The sequence below is a fragment of the Aulonocara stuartgranti genome (assembly GCF_965226115.1).
Source record: "Aulonocara stuartgranti genome assembly, chromosome: 1".
Classification (NCBI taxonomy): Eukaryota; Metazoa; Chordata; class Actinopteri; order Cichliformes; family Cichlidae; genus Aulonocara; species Aulonocara stuartgranti.
In genome coordinates this window covers 9,794,106-9,817,284 of record NC_138939.1, presented here as the reverse complement: position 1 = coordinate 9,817,284, position 23,179 = coordinate 9,794,106, and the positions used below count along the sequence as shown (strand labels likewise).

General features: G+C 40.9%; 2 protein-coding genes across 8 annotated transcripts in view; one reads left to right on the top strand and one right to left on the bottom strand.

Annotated features, from left to right (window-relative positions):
- fto (FTO alpha-ketoglutarate dependent dioxygenase) overlaps positions 1-13,567 on the bottom strand; it is a 114,725-nt gene extending 101,158 nt beyond the window's left edge. The window contains exon 1 of one of the 4 annotated variants that reach the window (XM_082542109.1): positions 13,240-13,567. In XM_082542109.1, the coding sequence (XP_082398235.1) occupies positions 13,240-13,359 (120 nt within the window). In that variant the 5' untranslated portion in view covers positions 13,360-13,567. The remainder of the gene's footprint in view (positions 1-13,239) is intronic. The other 3 variants (XM_082542107.1, XM_082542108.1, XM_082542110.1) reach the window with 3 other exon arrangements.
- LOC309711759 (uncharacterized protein) overlaps positions 1-20,604 on the top strand; it is an 80,743-nt gene extending 60,139 nt beyond the window's left edge. Inside the window, exons 1-4 of one of the 4 annotated variants that reach the window (XM_082542217.1) lie at positions 15,171-15,361; positions 15,612-15,671; positions 18,695-18,835; positions 19,217-20,604. In XM_082542217.1, the coding sequence (XP_082398343.1) occupies positions 15,283-15,361; positions 15,612-15,671; positions 18,695-18,835; positions 19,217-19,284 (348 nt within the window). In that variant the 5' untranslated portion in view covers positions 15,171-15,282 and the 3' untranslated portion in view covers positions 19,285-20,604. The other 3 variants (XR_014278092.1, XR_014278093.1, XR_014278094.1) reach the window with 3 other exon arrangements.
- Positions 20,605-23,179: the final 2,575 nt, after the last annotated feature.

The following is a 23,179-nucleotide window of genomic DNA, read 5'->3' as shown; positions in this document are numbered from 1 at the left end:
AAGAGGCAGGAAGTAAAGGGTAAACGAGGGGCTAAGACTGGGGTGCTGTGCCTGATCGGTTGACAGCTGTGACAATTATGATGTGGTATATTATAACCTTATGCTAACCATAAGATTTAATACAGTATGTTGGTTGACAAAAACAACTCAAGATTATTATTCCAACTTAGCTGTATGCCATGTTCACATGCAACACAAAAACTGAAAAACATCTTTCCACTATCATATATATGCAGCAAAACTAGGATAACCTTAATAATTATTCGGTGACCTATATGTTAATCCAGATCTTTTTATTACAGTATTATTAACAAGCTAGGCGCATGACCCAAGTTTAAATCCTGACAACCATCTAAGCCACTAGAAAAACATATGCCTCTAAACAGATGTGACCAGAACATCTAGGACAGGTCTAATTCTTTCTAATGTACTTTCTGACCCAGATAAACTGGAATTATCAGATTAATATTAAATTATGGGCTGAATATCATTTGTGGCTGTTTACACAACAGTCTGTCGGTCTTCCTGGAATGCTGGGACAGATAAGTTTGCTATAATGGCATTAGCCAAATCCTGAAATGTAGCAGACAGCACTTGTCTTGCTTGAGAAACCACCTTATTTCTTTATTTATTTTTCTTTCACTCATTCTGAACAAAGGAAAATATTCTACCAGGAACTGAATAGCTTAATCCTCTTTTCACTCTTCCCAGTAGCCTGAATAGTGACAGATTAACATCCTGGAGGTTTACAAACCCAGCCATTTGAAAATGTAATTGCTGATGCCACACTGCATGCATGTGTTTAAAGTTAAGGGTTAATATTAAAGCTTAAAAGACACACACACCAAGTCGAAAGGGATGTTGGCACGCTGGGCCAGACCCAAGTCACTGAAGCCTTTTCACGTGTGTATTATAGTACATTATAACATACCATAATAGTAATATAGTAATAATACTGTAATATACTCACATATCTATATTATTGCTAATATATATTTGTAATATATCTATATCATGGCTAAAGCACTTCTGGATGGATGCAAACTGCATTTCGTTGCCTTGTACCTGTGACATGTGCAATGACAATAAAGTTGAATTCTATTCTATTCTATTCTATCAAGGAGTCACAAGCTGTTCCAAACCCTCACTAGGTGTCATAGTTACTGTTCACTTCTGCTAATTATTACAGGCAATCAGAGGGGTTAACGGGGCGGAGCCTGAACAGACCATGTTCCGGGGCATTTAACAGCTGGCTGGAACGGAGGTGAATGCATTACACACTGCCCTCATCCAATAAAAATAAAACACCCTGACATCTGAGGTGTACTTAGCCCAGAGGGGAGGGAGGAAGAGGGTGGTGGAAGGAAGAGGAGAGTGCATCTGATAATATGATGTCCAACTGCCACCTAGTGACAACTTTCCAGGTTCTGTGATCTTTCAGGCTGCTGATCATCAAGAGTTAGGGGGGGACACACCAATTAATCACAGGTCAAAGGGCTTCAGCATCAATAGCAAATAATTTGTCTTTAATTAAGATCTCAATGAGGCCCAATGCTTTCCAGAGAACAACCCAAATTATTAAAGTTTCATGAAAAAATAAAATAAAAGAAATAATTGAATGCAAAAAGTGTATTTTAATCACATGGTTTAATTTGTTGAAAAACCAATCACTGTACCACCCTTCCTCAGATGACCACACTGCCCATACATTTGGGGGAACATGCCTTAACACTAGACTAGTAGGCCGTTGGCTCCGGGCTCCAAGGTTCCCTCCCCTCATTAGCCCAGGTATAAATCACACTCTGCCGGTGCCCAGAGGTGAGAGGGATGAGAGTGGAGGTGAGCTTGAAATAATGCTTATGTCATGGCAGGTCAGCCCTCCATTATGGCCGTTTCAAAAACTATTAATCTTGCTTGTAGTCAGTGGCCTAGAAATAATTACTTCATCTAACCCATGTAATACAGCATGACCAGCAGTCGAGCCTGGTCAATTTGAGGCTGGGGAGGCAGAATAGAGTTGTGGGGGGTGAAATAAAGAGAGACAGAGAGAAAGGGAGAGAGGAGGGGGCAAAGCCACAAATTATCAGCCTCCTGTCTCCTGCTACTGGGTGACTGATGTTCTGCTCACTTCAGCTGTGGCCTTTTGCACTCTCAACACTGATTTAGATAGATAAACACGCACGCACTCAGATCATCACTACAGGCACACATATGGTATGTATGCACACTGCTGCATGATTAAATAAGTATTTTTTCATCCAGGAACACACAAATCACATTACTTTAAACAAGCCGCCCAAAAACCATTAAAAATGAGATATAAGGAACAGAAGAGATAAAACAGATTCAATTACCAGGCAGCACTCAGTCTTTTTAAAATTAGAAAAATCACAGAATGCCAGCAAACACTACATGACACTGCCATATATTTGTTTTGCCACATGATTAAACGTGGTATCTAAATTTACAGAAATATATCTGGAAGTTGTTAATGTTAAAATAATGCTGCCAAAATGTGCAAGTATTTTATTATTATTATTATTATTATTATTATTATTATTATTATATGTCAGAGGGATTTCACACCTTTGCATACGTTAAAATTTTATGACTTTACACATTTCACCCCCACATCTCCACTAGCCACAGCTCCAGGTACAATCGCCTATCCTCCAAAACGGAGGACAAACCCGCCTTACCAAACATCAGGGCAGATTCAGCCACAATAAAGATGGCTATTGAAGTAAACCACAGTGCAAGTCAACAGAGGAGCTAGTGCAAACTCAGCCTCCTAAACGTCACAGGAAGTATGCAAGGAGTGACATAAATAAATGTAGCCCTCCAGTGGCTGTCACAGCTGGCATTGCAGGTGCAAATTTAATTAGTCAAGGTGAAGTCTCCGTTGTTGTCTGAGAACGGGGGTGGGGGCTGGGGGTGTCCTCGCCATGCACGACTGTAAACACGCGCTATATCCTAATCAGGTGTCACCGCAGCGTTTGATCAGCCCGTGAAAACTTGTCATGAATCCCCAGCAGTGAGTGGGCCGACGTGGAGAACAAAGGAAAAGAGCTGTCATAAAAGAACAGGGTAGTGCCGGTGATGGCACTGGCAGTGGATAAAGAGAGTTTGCCCATTAGCAGTCTCTGTCACCTCTCTCTTTCCCATTTCCCTTAACGTATCCCCTAGTTTTCTTTCTTCCTCCATGCAGCAACCTACAATATACCTTCACTACATCCCACTGCAGCGCATTGGCTGAAAATCTCAACCACAGCTGTCGTACTCATGCTTCAAAAATGCCATAAAAGCCTCCAAAAGATAACCCCAAAGTATTACACTGCTTTCCTTTACCTCCCAAAGAACCGCACATGTACAGAGATACAGGATGTGATCTTCTTGTTTTTATCGAGCACCATTCTAAATAGTTGGGTCCTCCTGAAAAGCCTGGGAACTAGGCGCAGATGTACCGTTCTCCTCCCCCCCAGCGACTTCAGGTTGTATTGAGGCAGTGCAGGAACACATGCACCATTAGATACTGTTTACCTTTCAGTTTGGATGATATTGAATACATTAGCCGATTGAACCTCATAAGAAACACAGGCGAGTGACAAGGCCCAATCGTCTTTGCGACTACCATGGTAACTGAGATTACAGGCTAACAAAGAGCAGACAGGGAGAAAAAATATTTAAAACCCGAATAGTGATACATAAATTAATTAAAGGACAAAAAAACAAGTGGAGAATTAAAGTTGGAACATCTGTCAGCGACTTAGCTTTCCAACGTAATACCAGTGTTAGAACATTTATACCCTTGAAGTTAATGATCCCCTCTTTAATTGACAGTCAAGGAAAACTGGCTGCGGCAGCATCCTGCCGAGACACCGATAAGAGGCCCCCCCCACACAAAAAAGAAAAAAGAAAAAAAAAAAACAGTTTAAAGAACCTTGGCACTAATCCCTATTGTCATCCCAGTGCAGCAGAAGGACTTACAAACACAGATAACTCTGCTGAAGCTGTCTATTTCTCAGGAGTTATGGGGACAGCCGAGCTGCCGCATGCCTCAAATCAGTCACTCAGATTAGCCCAATCCCTCTGTGCTGTCAGTCAGCCGAGACACTAGCTTGTCACCACATTTACATGAGTCCATCTCATATGTGACAATGCCCCCTATATATGACAATGGTTGCGCGGAAGGGGTCCACTCACTCACAGATAGCGGGTGTACAGTATGGCAGGCAGGCTGTTGTTGGATTAAGCTCATGGCGTGCGCAGTGCTCATGTCTTCGCTGACACTCAAACAACAAATTTAAAGAGTCTTATACCATTTGCTTTTTTTCCCCATAGTGGGAAGAATGTGGGAGATGCATGTCAGATGAAACGCACACATGCACCTAAAATGCAAACACAGATACACAAGCACACACACACACACACACACACGCACTCACTGGGATGAACTTCAAAAACTTGTAAGTACAAAATAACTGTTAAAAAAAAAAAAAAAAAAAAGTCTTTCTAGTGTATGCCGTCTCCAAAGTTGGCTTTGAGAATGACTTTAATCCACCTACTTCACTTAACATGATAAAGCTCAAAGAACAAAGAGGCAAAAAATATATATATAACAGTAACGATGTGCTACGGAAAACATCAGGATCAGTCCCCATCTTCAATGTATGCAGGAATAACAGAGGTTCAAAGTGCAACCCCAAAACAAATCGCTAAAAGACAAACTGGATAAGACAAACTTTGGCATGTCAAATTAATAAGGGATTAGCACCTACAGTGTTTGAGTTTGTACTTTTAAATTAAAGTGTGGTACGTCGAGGCACCTGAGAGCTTACACTCTGCTGACTACTTTTTATGCTTCTGCGGCTCACTCCACTTCAGACAGTCCTGAAACAAATGACAGTAGATGCCCTCTACATAACAGGGCCAGGGCAAGCATGACACAGGGGTTGACAACTGAACCCTCAAACTCCCTAACCCCTACTTCTGCCATGCCACATGCACACACACATGCACGCACACGCACGCACACAAACAACCCCGAAAACAGCCCTGACATGACCGCTCGGCAGCCCTCCCTAACCCCTTCTTGTGTTTTTTTTCTCCCTTCATCTCACTGGAGACAACCCTCGATTCAGGACCATTTTAGCCAGCCAAGTGGATGTGACCCGCTGCCCCCCAGTCAGGCTCATCTGAATAAACAGAGTTGAAGAAACAGGCAGAGGAGGGAAGATCTGCCTACATTATGATAGGAAGAGATAGGATGGGATTCAGCCAAGGGGCTCCTTTCTTTATGCACGTTTGATCAAGTGCTTGACAGCACCAGTGGATGGAATTACAGACTGTTGAACAAAAAGTTGCGGTGTGGGTGTAAGTGTGTGGAAATGAGTGTGCGCAGTTTGGTCTGGACAGCTGGATTTCCGAGGCCTGACAGTGTTAGGCTTGTGACAAGCCTGCCGCAGCACACCACCACCATCACATGCAAAGCGCAAGCCGCCTACTAGCCTTCGCAGTCCATCACTCAGGACGGCCGAGGGAGGCGCCGTGAGAAGAGGTCAGACGTGGTGGAGAGAGGGAGGGAGGAAAGAAGAGAAGAGGATGAGGAGCTAGAGGAAGAAGGGAGGGCCGGTCAGGGGTTAAGTGTAGAGAAGACAGCGATGAAAGGCAACTGTCATGCACCAGTGCTCGCCCAGAAGCACCTGTCTCGAGAAGAACATGCAAAGTGTGCCGGTCACGTCCTGACAATACCCCCGCTTTTTCTACACACACACACACACTCACGCATACAAGCACTCAGTAAAGGGCTGATGCTCCACCATTGGAAAGGCATCACCTGCCTGACAGCATGCCAGTCAAGCTGTCGTTGGCTCCCTCGCATATGCAAGGAAAAGTTAGACTGATGAAGAAAAAACACACGGGGGTTCAGAGAAAGAATCACTGAGACATGAACAGACCACCTGAAGTGAGCAAACACTTCTCAAAGACTTGATGCCAAGTAAATGCTGGAATGAGCAATACAAAGTGCTCCATGAAAGCAAATGCAGGATAACTCAGACAGCTACTCCAGACTGCAAGTTGCTCTAGTTACTAACATCCTCTGGTGGAAGCGCTAAACCTAATGTACTAAGGATGGAAAAGTTATTTTTAAAGCCATTTGTGTGTTTTCACAAAATTAATTTGTCTTTTTCTGTTTTAACTTTTAACTGCCACCGTAAAATTATCACCGTCTGATAATTTAACAAGACAGAAAAGAGAACGCCTACGCCTGACATCGTTCCCATCAAACTCTTCCCATAGTAACACTAAATTACTACATATTATTATGTTGGGTACAAGCAGAAAATAACTAAGGGTATTCCATTTAAGATGGTTAGCAGAGGAGACTAACTGCAGCTCCAGCTGACTACATGAATAAAGCTGAAATCTGCCTTTGGTTGCAGGAGGCACTTCCTATGTTGAGCTTCTGCAAAGAAACAAGCGAAATGCCAGGTATTTTAACACACTTTCATTGCTCACGTTTATGGAAAAGAACTTATGATGTACAAATTAACAGTTAGTATTTACAGCACCTTGTGAACCTGGTCTCCTGCAGCTTTTGTGAATGAAGGGTTTTGGACTTTCCATTGAAACCAGATGTGGTGCAACCACTCCAGCAGTAGGTACTTGTACTTTATTGGAAAGGTGAGTCACTGTAAAGGAAAATAAATTCACAAATAAACAGCATGAAGACTGCTCTGTCCTATGCAGGTGGCGTTGCACAGGGAAACAGTTTTTAATGGCGTTAGCTAAAGTTAGTAACACCCAGTACCAATAGGACGTATTCTGGGTAACACTGATTATTAGTCATGTCTTTCACTGAAGACTGAATAAGTGCAGACGGAAGGAGGCATTATTACAATCGCAGTTGCTAATCTTTCCAGCCTCCATGGTGCTTATTGATTCCTTGTGTCTTATGTTCTCCGAGCAGTTACACCAAGGGCAGCCGCGACACACAGAGATAATTATTAGACAATATTTATTCAAAGATACGCCCAACCCCAAACCACCTACCCACACCTAGTGCACATTCGTACAAGTGCACAAACACACACACAGACACCAGAATGCCAAACAAACAGAAACAAAGAATAACAACTCACTTGGATCATAGCCTCGGGTGGCTAATGAACCCCCAGGAGGCTCTAGCCTCTGTGTATGAGTTGAGAGGGTCATCCCCATGTTTATTCAGCATCAGCCCGATGAGCCTCCAACATCTATTGATTGAACTGATTATTCTAAGTCTCTTTTGTGACAGGCCACATGCTTGACAGGTGAACCCTACTTGTGCAGGTCACAGTTGATGTAATCTCATTGAATCTGACGGCTGACCAAGTCGGCCAGTTTGCATGATCCACATCTCAGCCTTGTTTTCAAATATGATGACATCTTTGGCTAATGCCTCAACACTAATATGAGGTGATCGGTAGGGGGTGACAGGCACCAAAGTTGTCGGGAGCTGTTTGGACAATCCTAGTTACTGCATCCATAGGAGAGAAAAAATGTCTACGTTGTAAATGCTAAAGATAGCATAGCAAGAAAAGCATTGGTTTATATATACATATGGGTGTAACACATCAGCTCATCAACTTTCTAAACAATATGTATGACAAGTAGCTGTAATACACCATTACATTTTTTTCAGTTCTAACAGTCTAACAGTTTTCTTTTCCTAATGTCTGAGTCAATATATAGGTATACAGTACTATAGTTAAAACAGTGGCTTCTGTCAAAGCTTTATAGAATATAAAAACATCCAAATGTCATCATGAAATAGGGATAAAATAAAAACACACAACCAAGTCAATACATAAAATATTCTCCTGTTCTGTTAAGAAGAAATAAATATTTTGTGCAATGCTGTAAAGAGTCCTCCTGTCTTAATAGGCTGCCTATTATACTTTTAGGCCATTTAAATATAGTCAGCGTATGGCTCACTCCCATTAATGTTCCCACAGCAGAGCTGCGAAGTTGGGCTTTTTAAAAAAAAGCTCAATTGTGACTTATTGTTCCAAACTTTGGGGCACAAAATATTCTGTCGTTGGAAAAACCCCTATTAGCCTTGCATAATCCTCAATCATCACCCCTCTGCTTGGTTCCCAGTTGCTGGAAGGATAAATCTGAGCCCGCTATTTGCCAGTGTAAAAATCTTTGTTAATTTAACAAGACAGAAAACAGAACCCCTAAGCCTGACATCATTCCTATCATACTCCTCTCATAAAGGGTGAGAAGACAAAAGCAAAGAAGCAGCGCACCCAGAAATGACAGCAAGAAAGTCACATTTTTTTAAACCAAAAACCTTCCAAACTCCAGATAAAGTTCTTCTTTTGGTCGGTCACTATAAGTCATTATAATGCAAGCCTCTTTTCAACATTTGTCTAGTCTGTTCTTGCTATTGAAGATGCTTGTGCTATAAGACAAGCTAACACGCTGCAGCATGCTGTTTGAGAGCGATCTTATAAGAAAACTTCGTTGTGGACTATTAACTCTTCTATTAATTTTGATTAGAACCATATGTAAAAGAAGTACACAGTTCAGAACAACAACATTATGACCACCTAGCAACAAGTAGCAACTAACTAATCTGGATGAGCAGGTTGCAGCTAGTGGTTAGAAGAAACCACTGCAGATGCTTCTTTCAGTATGACTGCAGGATTGCATTTTCAAGCAACACCAAACTGTAATTTCTACCATATATAGGAGTCCCCATCAAGTCATTTAAACACATACCTTGGCACAGTACCGGTGGACCATAAAAGCTTATATCCTTCCACATGCAAGCCAAATGTAGACATCATGCATCATCATGCTGTTTATTCAACAAAGACTACTATTATAGAATGGATGAAAGGTGAAATGAAGGAAAATTAACCAGGGTTTTTCACGATGATCATGATTTGCTAATCAACTTTTTCATTTGTAATAAACAGAAACTCGTTAAGCCATTCTTAGAATTTCTGCACTTGTAAGCATTCATGCACAATCTGTAAAATCTAACATTCTACCACATACACATTACTGTGGTCATAATCTTTATCAATAACAATAAGAAAGTAGCAAATACGCTCAAAAATTATTTGTTAAATTGACTAAAGTGAAATCATATTTAAACTAAATCACTAACACAACAGCAATATTTTTAATTTGTGTGTTATCTTAGGTTAACTTTAGTACACATAATGACATAAATCCTTGGAACAGTTCTGTGTGGGCTGATTTAATAAAAAAATGATGATCTGTAACATCTCCAAACAAATATATGAGCAAAGATCAAATAGGCAAAACAGTGTAAAGACATGTAGAAGAAAAGCTCAGCAGCAGTCTAATCAGACCCCTCCAACACTCACGCAGTTGATCAATGAAAGACCTGGGGCCGCCAGCCTGCGCTATATTACACACCAAACTTCATATTCATTCATTGATTGATTTTACTTTTCATAATAGTATATCACTGAACTCCAATGGGAGCAAAATATGGAGGCCAGGGCTTAGGTCAACTCTCAAATGGACGCCTGGACGAATGTTTGCACAATATTGATGGGGCACGCAGAAAGAAATGACTAAATACCTGGATCAATAGCTAGTTTCCCTAGCTACGACAGGTTATTCTAGATGGAAATATATAAATACCTCTTTATGGCTACTGGAGAAGTCCTAACGAGCAATGCTAAATGCGCACCCTTAAGGTAAACACTTTGATTAGCCAAGGCCAGAGGTGACAAGAGGGGTCTGCTAATGCTAGGATGCCACACTTACAATGGCCTGAGGATGTTAACACACACAGGGCCCTGATAAAGAGACCGTGTATATGACAGGTCAAGCTCTGGGCAAAGAGCCCTGACCATCCTATTTATTTCTGATGTTTATGGACCCTGGCTTCACCATTCGCAGTCATGTTCGACCAATGAATGTCATTAATAATTGAAATTTCTTTTTTCACACTAATCAGAACCAGAAGTGGGAAAGTCTTTGGCCTAATGAAACACATTTGCACACAGACTTCTTAAAACAAAGTTAAGTACACAGACATCTTTATAATCAAACCAGGCAGACATATCCTGCTGCTGCAGCCCTGTTTTTATTTACTGCACAACCAAATTACTGAGAACAACACCCAACCTTACAGCTTTACCAGCTCCACAGTGTCCAGTGGGGCCATAAAGAGGGTGGAGCCACATCACTGCCTGCTCCTTAATTAAACCAAAGCTGTTAGGTTAATTTGCCTCTTTTTTACACACATTGAATTAACCAGTCCATCGTTGAAGACCTCCCAGACGCCATCCCTACTTGCCCCTAAATCATGATTGGGTGAACGGTCCAGTGGGTCCCTGCTGGACATGCAGCAGCCGCCCAACGGCAAGGCCAGCACAGGGCATGTGGCAGATCGACACCTAGCCAGCGATAAGTAATTCTGTAGGGGATTAGCAGCATGATAGCCTGATCAATACTGTGTGCTCAGGCCATTAGGAATGCAGCGAGGAAATGACCCCCTCTGGTAATAAAGCAGGCATCTGGGTTCTCCTTCATTTGCCAGCTCCATTAGTGTAATGGTATCATTATCTGCCACAGCCGTATTTTTCTGCGCCTTGGCTTTTCCACAGCTCGACCAGCGGGGGTCTGATGAAGCAGTGAGAGCCCCCATACTGACTGTTCCCCTTTCTACCATTCTACACAGGACCTAGGTGTAAATCTAGCTCTGCTGGAGCTTATGTGCTACCCTGCCTTAGGTATCCATACCCATGTTTTATGTCAGTACCTAACACTATTTCTCCATTATTGGCTCATTAATAGAGCAAGCAGCATGTAGCTTGGGTTTAGAGGGAGAAAAAGATGGCCGGCAGAGCGCAAAGCTGCTGAATGCGCTGAATCTGACACCCCCCTCTTGCTAAAACACCAGGCTTGACATGACAGGACGTCGGCATTAGTTGCCATAAATCGTTTCCTTTACACTAATTCACCAGCTAACATTTTGTGGGGGAAAATTGATTAACCATGTCTGGATGTGTGGCCACATAATCAGCTTTTACTTCAGTAGATGTTAATTTAACAGAATCGCCAAGGGAAACACAAACCATTTTAATGGGTGTTTAGAAATTAAATACCCTAAACAGCTTGCACTAGGTGCCACAACCAGAACAAACCAATGAGGCTGATCTAAGCAATGGGCTGGTTTGAGCCCAGGACCTCACAACATCTGGTGACCCTGTGTGAACATTACTTAGCCTGCTGCTCACACACACAGACACACTTCCTGTTTCACCACAGCACTTAATACTTGTCATCGCTGTCCAAATGGCAAGCTTGCATCAAAGACAACATTAGAACATCGGGTTAAGGGACAGGGTCGGTGCTGTTTTCACACTTGCCAGGGCATGAGTGGAAATTTATCCTGTGATGACAACACTGATAAAACATACTTAAAAGTTTTAAATTCATTAGCGTACTAGAGGTTAAACATTAGTATGATGAGAAAATTCAAGAAATTGTAGCTACTTGACAACCTAAGACAAAGTACAAATCTATAAAAACTTTTTTTTTCTGATACAAACAAAATGAAATCTGATGAGTGAGTGTTTTCACTAGCCTGAATGATGAAAAACCTAAATAAATGACATAAATGTGAATTGGTGTGACTAGGTGGGGTTAATTCCCCTCGGGGACTCAGACAAATGTTCTCTTTCATTTAAAAAAAGATATATAGAAAGAAGCCATGGCACCCCACCTGTCTATGCTATACTGACTTGTTGTGATGGGATTTTCTGAGGAGACTGTGTATTCATTTGGCACTAATCTGTTGGGGCTTGCATTCCACAACTCGGAATAACAGTGCACCCATCACAGTGCATCTCTCACTTTGGGCACTATTGCAGACACACTCATTTACTAGATAAGACAACCATCATATCCAAGGTATTAGTTAACATAATAACTGTGTCTTTATACAACCAGTGATATTGTGAAAACCGTTCAAAACGCACGCAGCTTTCGCTTTGGCCGCTGTACAGTTTTAAAGAACTTTTGCAGTTACTAATTCTCTCGCTCATCCTTTTATTTATCTAAGGAGAAAGACAGCTAAGCCATTAGGTCTGTGCAGTACTGCCTGAGGGCCAACTAGAATGAGTTCTCTCTCTGAGCCGCTCATCTGGCTGCCATGGCTGCTTTCATAAACAGGAGGAACCACGTCCTACATAGTTTCACTGCTGTCTAACATGATCCAAACACATGCGCCACAGCAGACGGCGTCCAAGTCTGGAGATATGAGAAGAAACAGACAGGCAGATAGGCAGATGCTAAGAGAAATGACTGTGATGAAGCAGCCCTGGATGCCTAGTGCACAGCAGTTTCCTCTCTTCCATTAGAATGTCCACAAACTGCAAAGTTCCAGCTTTTACAAAGCTCGACACATCAGCACACACAACACATAGGTACCCATCTCTGCTCACATCATGTGACCCTTATTTAAATCCTATTTTTTTCAGTATCAGGTTCTACAGCTGGCACATTAGCACAGGTTGTTCTTTAACAACAGCAGTGGCAACATTAGCCAATAGGTTATCATTTCTACTGTATGTCAGAGCACAAACCATTATCCACTGCATCTGTAGTAAAGCCTGAAGCAGCTGGAGACTGCTGGCCTGGCAGCATGCCAAATCCCGGCTACACTTCACACTAACTTTACCTTTTGTTTTTACTGTTAGACTGAGCTGCACAGCTGCTGATGCCATACAAGTGATTCATTGTTTATTCTTCACACCAGAATAACATCCCAACTTGAGCCTCGACTCTGTCTTTTGTTTGTTTTAATTTAAAAAAAAAGAAAGATATCTATGCATTGAAATAGTTGCAATGTCCACTATTTTTTCATAATTGTGTAGCCTGCTGTAATTCATATCGTATTTCAACTTGATGTAGGATGCTGTCGAGGCGTTACTCTGCAACCTCTATTTTCTCATCGGCAGTGTCTCTACGTGGCAAAACACCATTTTAACGTAACTGTAATTCTTCATTGTGGCAGACTGGTGGGGGGAAAAAATGGAAAACACAATAAAGGAAACAGGCAAGGTGAAGTATGCGCTGACATTCCCGGCTTTCTAGCCTTCAAAATGCAGCCAGCAGCATCACATACGGAGCATTAGATATTCAAAGAGCGACAGGGCTTAGAAATATGCCAGACCTAACGGAGAAAAACGCTATCAATACCTTTCTTCTCTTCTCCCCCTCACTGTCACCCGATCTTTTCATGTTCCTGGAGTTGTGTTTACACTGCCTCGCTTTCATTAGGGGCGACGTCGGTCGTTGTAGTGCACGAATAAACTGCATATCCCGCTATTTTCGTGCCAGGAAGAGCGTCTGCGAGTGAAGCCGTGTATTTCATTTCTACGAGACTCCAGTCTTCAATTTCTCCAGTTTAAAATGAGTTTCCGTGGAGAAATTGTTGGGGGAGATTTTAAAAGCGTAACACTTAGAACTACAATTCCCAGCTCGAGCGTGAGCTCGCGGCGGAAGCAGATTCGGCACGCTCAAGACTTTGCACTACGCAGGTGTGGCGCAGGTACAGATCTATATATTGCACATAGGCCGGTCAGCATGGCTTTTAAATCGGTGTTTTAAGCCCCTAAAATGGCTGTGGCATTTAGAGGAAAAATGTGAGAGACATAATTTAAAGCGAAAGCAAAAGTCACAGACCTATTCGGCAATTTTGAGTAGTAGTATTGCTTGTACTAGAGTCGAAATGTCGTTTTTAATGAATTTATTGCTTACCGAGTTTTTTCTATTATTGATATCATTATTTAAAAGTCTCAACAGAATCTTAAGGTCTTTATTAAGGCTATTGCATGTACTTTCCTCATTTTTTAAATCAAGCACAGTGCCACTTTCATCTTCGATACGTGTAAAAATAGCAATCATGCTTTGAACGGGCTCCACTTCAAGTCTAGCCAACTTTCTTTCAACTCTTGCATGCGTCTCAAATCCAGGTGCTTTTTTTCCTGCCGGTGTGGGCCTTTACCACGTCAGCCCTTTTCAACTCGCCAGCAATCATGAAAGTGCACCGTAAACGCACAGCGTCTGTGTGGCTGCCTTTGTATATCACCCACAGTTGCCTTTCAAGAGTTGAACCAGATTGCTCGTAACATAGTTTGAATAGTGCTGAAATATGTTCTGTCCATTGTTCCTATCAAAGCACACGTGAAATACATGAGAAAGTTTCACGGATGAAGTGGCTTTGGCGGTGGGAGGGCAGTGCAGGGGCGGATTGCAAAGGTCTGAAACACCTGCTATACATTACCATTACAGACTTTGATCAGTGTCTTCATTAGTTTCCTTTGTAATCTCTTTTCTTTTATGGTAGAGCTGACCCAAGTGAACCGGTACGATGATTTAACACACATGTTTCTTTCACCTGTCTTGTAAAATACTCAAAAGCTGTCCCACTTTCAAAGATGCCACACTCTCTTACTAATAATCGGTGGGGGAGTTCTTTTGATTCCTATTTATAACCTACATTTCCTCTTCTATGGCCTGGTCCTGTAATGGGGAAAATGTCTGAAAAATATCCTTGGAACCATTTTGCGAAAACTAGATCCATGTGCATGCATGTATATGATTTTTTTTAAACATATGTCAGACTAGAGTCTTTTTTTTTATAGCTACTTGCATGGAAAAAAAATCTTACGGCACTGTAAATAATTTCTTTTAGATCTTACAATGTCAAAACCTGCCTACATCCAACCTCCATCACCCCATTCCATCATTAAACTATGTCCCTTTTATGTGTCAAACTATCATTCACTAATTCCCACTGTCAGTCATCTTTATGGTTTACATTTTAAAAAAGTAAAGTTTTTCTGCTTGACATTTTTGGCTTACTTTGTCAGCTCTTTTGGCTCTTTGAATGAACATAATGTATAGGGCCATTAATGGCAGACAGATCCCCATGCCTTGCCCAATAATTCCCAGAGAAGCTTTGTTTTATTACTGTTGGCTTATTGGTGGATTGGTGTCAGATTCATTGTGACTTAAGAATTATACTCCATGCGTATGGTGCATCCTATCAAGTTGTTTATTAAAGGTATATCATATGGTGAGATCCACTGTGTTGACACCTAGGGTCAGGAGTAGCTTGTGTAACATATGTGTTAAATACTTGTGAATTTCACCCAAAACACTTTCTTTTTTTTGGATTAAATATGTCATTTTTGCATCTCACTCTCCTACCTGTGTGATCTGAGTCTGTGTGCGTTCATGTGCATGTGTGCGCTGCGTGGTGACGTAGGCGCGTGCATGTGTGCCCCGGTCACAGCTCCTTTCAGCATGGCCGGAGGTAAGTCACTGCCACGTTGCTCTCAGCTAATTAAAGTTTGTTCGGATCCCAAGCTGCAGTGTGAATACAGCCGAACCGCCGCGTTTTTGTTTGTCATTAAGAGACTCATTCGGGATAAGTTTTGTGGAGGGCGGAGTTCACTAATATACACTTATAATGAGTTTTAGTCGAGAACGCAGCTAAAATGCTAGCATGCTAAGTTAGCCTGATCTCTTTTTTTAACAGCATGCACTCTTTTTTCCTTCGTCAGGAGAGGTGTACTGGCAGTCGCATGACACACACAGATCGAACACATATTTCTGTGTTGCAGGTATGGAGATGTTCTTATGTTTTGGAGATGCAGTCTTTCATTTATTGTTCTTATAAGTTGTTTTGATGTTTTTTCAGTGACATATTATTTATTTTGTGCTTTTTGTTTTTGAGAGCTTAAGTTAATGTTTTAAAACAATTTGTTGTATTTGATTCATTACATTAATGTACATTAATGAAGCTGCAGGCACAGCTCCTTTCAGCATGGCCGGAGGAGAGGTGTACTGGCAGTCGCATGACACACACAGATCGAACGCATATTTCTGTGTTGCAGATGTGCAGTAAAGAGCCAAAGACTCAGTACTGTCTCCTGCCTCTTACTTTCACGCCAGAACACAACGCAGAACAACAGGCGTAACGCATGAACGGGTTACACTTGCTCTTAAAGTTCTGCCTGTCAGTGAGTGCGAAAATCACAAATAAACACCTTCTGTCTTGTTTCTACCAATTTCTGAACACAATAGGCTGCAGTTTTGTAGTTGAGGGGGGGCAAAGACTGTATATAAAAGACAGATATGACTTTTAGTCTCAAAACTGTGGAATTGTTCAAATTGACATCAAAAATCAGAATTTCCTACTTCCTGGAATGGCTCATCATGTCTTGGAAAGGTAGACTCTCCCCACCAACCCTGACTTAACAATCCAAGATGGCATCAGTGCATGTAAACATTAGTAACACTCTGAAAGTTGCAATCTGTACTACTGTTGTTATGCATTTGTGACTTGCAATTTAAGTCCTTACCACACTTCTCAGTTCTTAATGAGGATATACAGAAGATCTTTGTTTTGCTACTTAAGTAATATCACAAAGATAGAACCAAAGTTAACAAAAACCAGCCCAAAGAAAAAAGTAATCTAAACTTTGCTATGTAAAATACAAGGAACCGATTCATCTCTGGGTTTCTGTAACATTAAATATCCAACTTTGTTCATTTAAGTGGGGGCAACATGTCGTCCCATTAAGCATTTTGGGGCTTTTACTACTAGCTTTATAGTAACATGCCTTTGCAAATGCTTAGCAATACTTGATACCATACTTACTCAACTTGCAACACATTCAAAGTAGTATGCATTTTTCCACTACTCAAAACGTACTCTGCTCTGCCATTTTTGTCTTTCCTTCTGGACACACTGATTTCAGGTAACTCCTGCACAAGTGAACCTAAAATGCATTTGTGTTTGTTTTTTTCCATCCATCTGGATGTGAATATTGAAGGCAGCAATCCAAGGAAAGATGCCCAGACCTCCCTCTTCCTAGCCACTGCATCCAGCTTTTACAGGGGGCTACTGAGGCATTTCCAAGCCAGCCAAATTACATAATCTCTCCAGCGTGTTCTACGTTTGCCCTACATTGAACATGCACAAAACAACTCGCCTAGGAGACGTCCAAAAGGCTTTCTTGTCAGATGCCCAAACAACCTCAACTGGTTCCTTTCCATGTAGAAGAGTGACTAAACTTATCACCCAGACATTATTCACAGGAAGCCACTTGACTATGTGATCTTATTTTTTTGTGATTACCCATAGTTTATGGCGAGGGTAAAAATGTAGATTGATCATCTCTCCTCACGATGATAGAGTGGAATGGCATCTGCAAATTCAGCATCAATCCAGCTGCCAATCTCTCACTCAACTCTCCCATAACTCGAACACAGTTTTCTGACATATCTGAAAGCCTCCACTTGGGGCAGTGACCTCTCCCCAGCATGGAGTTGGCAATCCAAACCTTTCCAGCCAAGAACCAGGCCTCAGACTCATAGGTGCTTATTGTCACCCCAACACAAATACTAATATAATTCTTTGATTACTGACTGTTAGATTGCTCAAACAGCGACTGTACTCTACCAATGACCAATTATCACTGCAAGAATATTTGAAAATGGCTGAAGAGGTCAAATACTGGCTGCACAATAACCTGTATAGCTACAGAGGCCAAGGCAGAACATGGAAACAACAGTAACCTTATCAGCAGCAAATCTGTTTATAAGGATTCTGCCCAAAGTTAGCCTTACAGTTTCTGATATCCTGACTAACCGCTATCTCATGGTCAGCAAGTTTAACAAGTTGTAAATAAGAGCATGTGCAGGTGTAACTCAATAAATACTCAACTCATCTAAATAGTTGAGGTTTTCATTTCTGAGCATGTAGTTTAATAGCAGATCACGGCTAGAAAGGACATGCAAACATTACATAATGTCATATTTTTGTACACTTAAAAATGTCTCTTACTGGCACTGTTCACTTTCAAAACATAAGTGATGAATATTTTTTTATTGAATGAAGATCACTTTTTGGTGTCCACCTCAGGGCATTCACACTAATTTGGACGTACCTTCAGTTGTTCTGGATCAGGACATGTCTTTACTATCATTCACATGTTCTCAATATCAGTCGTTGTGATTTAGACAGAGTGGAAATTTCTCTGGCTTTTTTAGTTTGGTGGTCAGGTTTTAGGATCTGTGAGCAATCATAATGTACAGACTCTTAACAAAAAGACAAGCCAATTACCTTCCTCAACAATGCCTGTCATTTGTTCTACAAAGAATCAGGCTCTAAAGCAGACACCCCTCCACTTATGTCTGACCTGTGGGGTTCAACATAAGGCAAGATCACCACTGTACACTCTTTGATGTGGTATCATGTGGAATGAAGGGGGGAAAACGCTTTGAACTTCTTCTATCATCATATACCCCTCTTTACTGATCTGGCCAATGTGTTTGCACTCACAATGGGGGTATGTTTTCTGTTATTATGCATTGCATCAGCTCCGGATGACCCTTCAACAAGCTTTTCTTTTTGTGATAAAACTAACATCTAAAAAATCTGAGGATGAATAAACGATGAGGACAATGCAATGCCAGAATGTACTAAAGACAGAGACTATTGTGGTGGGCCTGTATTAAAACCAGAGCCCACAGCCCTGCAATCATCTCTTCCCCTGACTTCAAACTATTGTATGCCCTAAAAAAATCAGAAATACAATGGACATGCCTCTTTCTGAGTAATAATATTTTTCCGTTGCAGGAGATTCGATGGTCCACCTAGATTTTATTATTGCGTTATCAAGTTGTGGTTTCTGTGTGAAAGAGAGGAAGCAAACTACTGGAAAAAATGAAAACAACACAGTCAAGCATTGTCCTGCACCACACAGGACCTCTGCTGAAGGTACTTTTAAAAATTGTAAACAACATTTTTCACTCACCACAACTTCAACTAGGGACTGTCCTCAGCATTGTTCTGCCTCCACGAAGACAAGCTCATTTTTGATTTTTATTTATATCGAATGAACATATGGAGCAAGTATGTGCCTTCTCCGCTTGCTAACCTTAGCCTTAGGAAACTGTTATTTGTCAGTGCTGTAAAGCAGATTGCTGCCCAGTGGTTTCAATTTACATCAAAGAGCTTTTCACAGGCAGTAATAGTTATATCAAAACCTGAAATGTATTATTTAGGTTATGTGCTGGATTCCTACAAATGATTATATCCTTGTTCTGAGTAGGGCATTTTTTTCCTTCTTTTTTTTTTTGCTGACTTTTTCCATTCCAGATACTCCACCGCTTTTGACTGGTTTCTTTGAACCACCCCCACATCACTCCTGTACAGTCTCTTTGTAGCACCAGGGTACCTGTGTGGCTAACACCCGGTGGCCTATTAGTTACAGGACGTAAAAAGTGTCTCTAAATAGCAAGGGAAAAATTCTGTGTAGATTTTCCAAAGTCTGTAATGTGTAGTGGTTACATTTCCACCAGAGCCACCATTCATTCTTATTCTAATGGTCCTGTTATTTGTCTTGCATAAAAAAAACAACAAAAAAAACTTTAAATGTTCACACTGTAAAAAGGGCCACGTTGGCAATTGGCATTGTCAATTTTTAAGATAGTTGCCAGAGTAGTATGTAAATAGGGGTCAGCTGTATATGTTTGTTCCTGGACTTTGAATTATTCAGCATTTGAAATAAACCACATACTGTGACCCATCTCTTTATACTTCCTTTTCTTTAAGACAGCTTTTTTCTGATTGACTACCCCTTTGCAAAGAGAATGTTTCAACAACAAATGTGCGAAGGTGCGATCCGATTAAGGATATTCCCTTTCTTTGACATTTTGAAGATGTAAGAGAAGAAAAAAAGCCACTCAGAAATCTAGTGTTTAGAGGAGTCTGAAGCCAGAGCATTTTGCACGTACACCAGCTGGTTTATCTAGTCAACTGCTCATTAATGCAAATATCTAATTAGCCAGTCACTTGCCTGCAAGTAAATGCATTTAGGCATGTAGACATGGTCAAGATGACCTGCTCAAACTGCGCAATCGAATGGGCAAGAAAGGTGATTTAAGTGACTTTAAATGTAACATATTTGTTAGTGCCACACAAGCTTATCTGAGTGTTTCATGAGCTGCTGATTTGGATGTTTTCAAGACAACCATCTCTACGGTTTACAGAGAAGGGTCCAAAAAAGATTTAAAAAAATATCCAGTGAGTGGTAGTTCTCTGGGAGAAAAAGCCTTGTTGATATCAGAGGTCAGAGAAGAATGGCTAGACTGCTTTGAGATGATAGGAGGGTAATAGTATCTCAAATAACCATTCTCTTCAAAAAAGCTGTGCATAAGGACATCTTAGCATGTACAGCACATAAAACCTTAAAGGAGACTATAGCAGTAAAAGGCCACTCCTGTCAGCTAGGAACAAGAAACTCAGGCCACAATTTGTACAAGCTCAGCAAAAGTGGACAAAAGAAGATTGGAAAATGTTGCCTGTCGGAATTTGGTGTAAACAACATGAAACCACCAAAATCTCAATATAATACAGTACCTTTGGAGTGTGGTGGAATAATTGACAAATCTGGAGCAACTGCATGATGCTATCATGCCAGCATGGACCAAAATCTGGGAGGAATGTTCCAAGCACCTTATTGAATCTATGGCTGGTTTGAAGGGGGTTCAAAAAGGAGTTCAAGTTTGCACTAGCACCATGTAAGTAATGTGGTGGCTACTGATTGTAGAAAGATCATATTGTCTGAAACGATTAAAAAAATAAGGTTAGTAAGCTGCACTGTGCTTATTTTTTTTAATTTGTTGAAATATAATTATTTTACTTGTACTTGATATTTTTTTCACTTTTGATTTCATGATTTTATGTTCTTTACTTATTAAAGTAAAATACTAAAAAGTATTGTAATGCCTGAAGCAAGCCATTGATGTAAAATATGTGAAGTTTAAAGCAAAACTTAAAGGTACAGAATTACTTAAGTACCACCTGCTGTTTGGTTAATATGCTATAGCTAACTTTCCAAAGAAAATAGAGCAATGTTGCCAGTATGAAAAGCAGTGCAGGAACTTTTCTTGACCGACAGGAATCGTTAAAACCCTTGCAACCCTGTGGCCGAGGCTTAAAGTGCACAGAGGGGATTTTAAAATGGTTCAAAAAGTACATACACCATTCAATACATGTTGATTAAGCCTCAATAAATGATCATACAGCACCACAGGAAAGAGCCCTTTGGTTAGCAAACACAAAGAGCGTGCAGCTCTAGTTTAAGATGTGGTACACCTCCTTGCCTGGGATCTCTTCCAGACCCCAAAATGAGGAAGCGCTTTCCTATTGCTGTGATTTGAATACCATGATCACTGAGCACTTTTATAAGAACCCCATTAAAAATGAGGTTTTGACATACAAAAGAGCCCCTGTTTGAATCTCACGCACATTGTCAAGCTGAAAGATGTTATAAAAACCCTATACGGAAGCATACATCCTCTGTGTGTGTCCTTGCCTCACGTATCACCAGGAGGGAATCTCTTTTGTAGCTGGAGACATAACCTGTCCCCTGGAGAAGCCTCTGGCCTATAGCTCAGTACCATTCTGTAGATTAATCCCACATTTGTTCATGATGATACAATGACCCACACTGGACTTAACTTTTAACAAAGACATCTGCCTGAAATATGCTGATTTGTCAAAATGCTCCAAGACCTACAAAAATAAGTCGCTCTGAGTAGGACCAGCTGAGGTGGACGCAATGGCCCAGCATGACCCCTTTGCTCCACCTGCTCTTGACAGTGTTTATAAAGTGCCAACTCCTCTCATTAGCACTCCACTTAGCCCAGAGTTATAGCAGCCCTGCAGATCAAACGCAGCCAGGGTGAACAATGGCTGAAATGGCATTAATATGATATGTAAGAGTTCAACAAATATTGAGAGAGCTCTCTTTGATGGGGACTGTTTTATATTAGAGGCTTTTTATTAGGGCTTTTCTGGTCTTTAATGTGCATGTTTTCCCCTTGAGTCAGTGTTACCAGGTTTAGGTCTCGTTCTGTGACTGGTCTCTGGATTCAGTACAGGACACACATACGGTGCACATACGACAGCGTTCGTTAAAACGCACTCAGCACACATATTGCAGCTAAGGGTCTTTTCATGTGTAAATCAAAATTCCTTGTGGGTTAATAAAGATCTATTGTATTGTACTCTGTTTTCATTGAATTATTCCAACCATTTGTTACTAATAAATGTGACACTGATGAATGTGAGACTGATTCAAGTAATCAAGTATTCATCTGACAGCCCAAAGGATACCCAACCCCACAAGCCTGACCACTGATATGAACAGTGAAACGTGTTTATTTATCCACGCACATTTCTCCTGGTTTCTAAATTATGGAGCGTGCTGATGCTGACAGGTACATTTAACACTGTTGAAAAGTTTAAATCACACCCAACTTTCTTTATACAGAGCTTCTTAGGTCGCCTTCATGTTTAATTACCGTACATCAAAATGAATGACAAGGTGGTTTATGGTAGAACACATGCAGTTTATATTTCTTTCCCGAGACTGCCTTCAAGGGTTAAATGGAGAATTTGGTATATTTTATGTTTTGCCTTTTGCAGATTGCTTCTCCTTTAGTTTTTGTCTTGTATTTTTATATATCATGGAGAAACGTGCAGAGATCAAGACACACTGAGCTGTATGTATGTACTAAAAAAGCTAGCATGTCCACAAAATACACAAACTGTTAAAATACTGCTTACATTCAGTAAAGCAATTTAAAAAGACTGAAAGCTGTCCTTTTTCCATGAAGTCAACTGTTCTGACAGAGATGGTCATCAGTAGGTTTGTAAGTTTGTGGAGGGGAAAGATGCAGATTAGACTAATGTAGCTATAATACGCTGAGCAGTATTGAAAGTCTTTTGGATGCAGTGCCACATGCGTTTGCATGTCTGTTTGGTTTGGCCAGAAACTGACAGCAGCTTCTGGTTATCCAAAACCCATTAGAGGCTTTGATCCCAAATGGACCTCATTTCCATTTGCTGAAAGTAGTGTTCTGTATTTGTGCTGCGGTGCACGGATTGTATGTCTGTGATTTGTTTCTAAGTGTTACACATGATGTCTTTCAAGATCATTTTAACAGGAAAAAGGATTGCCTTCAGCTTCATCATCGCTGTTTATATTCTAATTTTCATTACTGCCACCATGTTTTCGTTGATGAAATACTTCAAGAAAAAAGTATTTTTTGG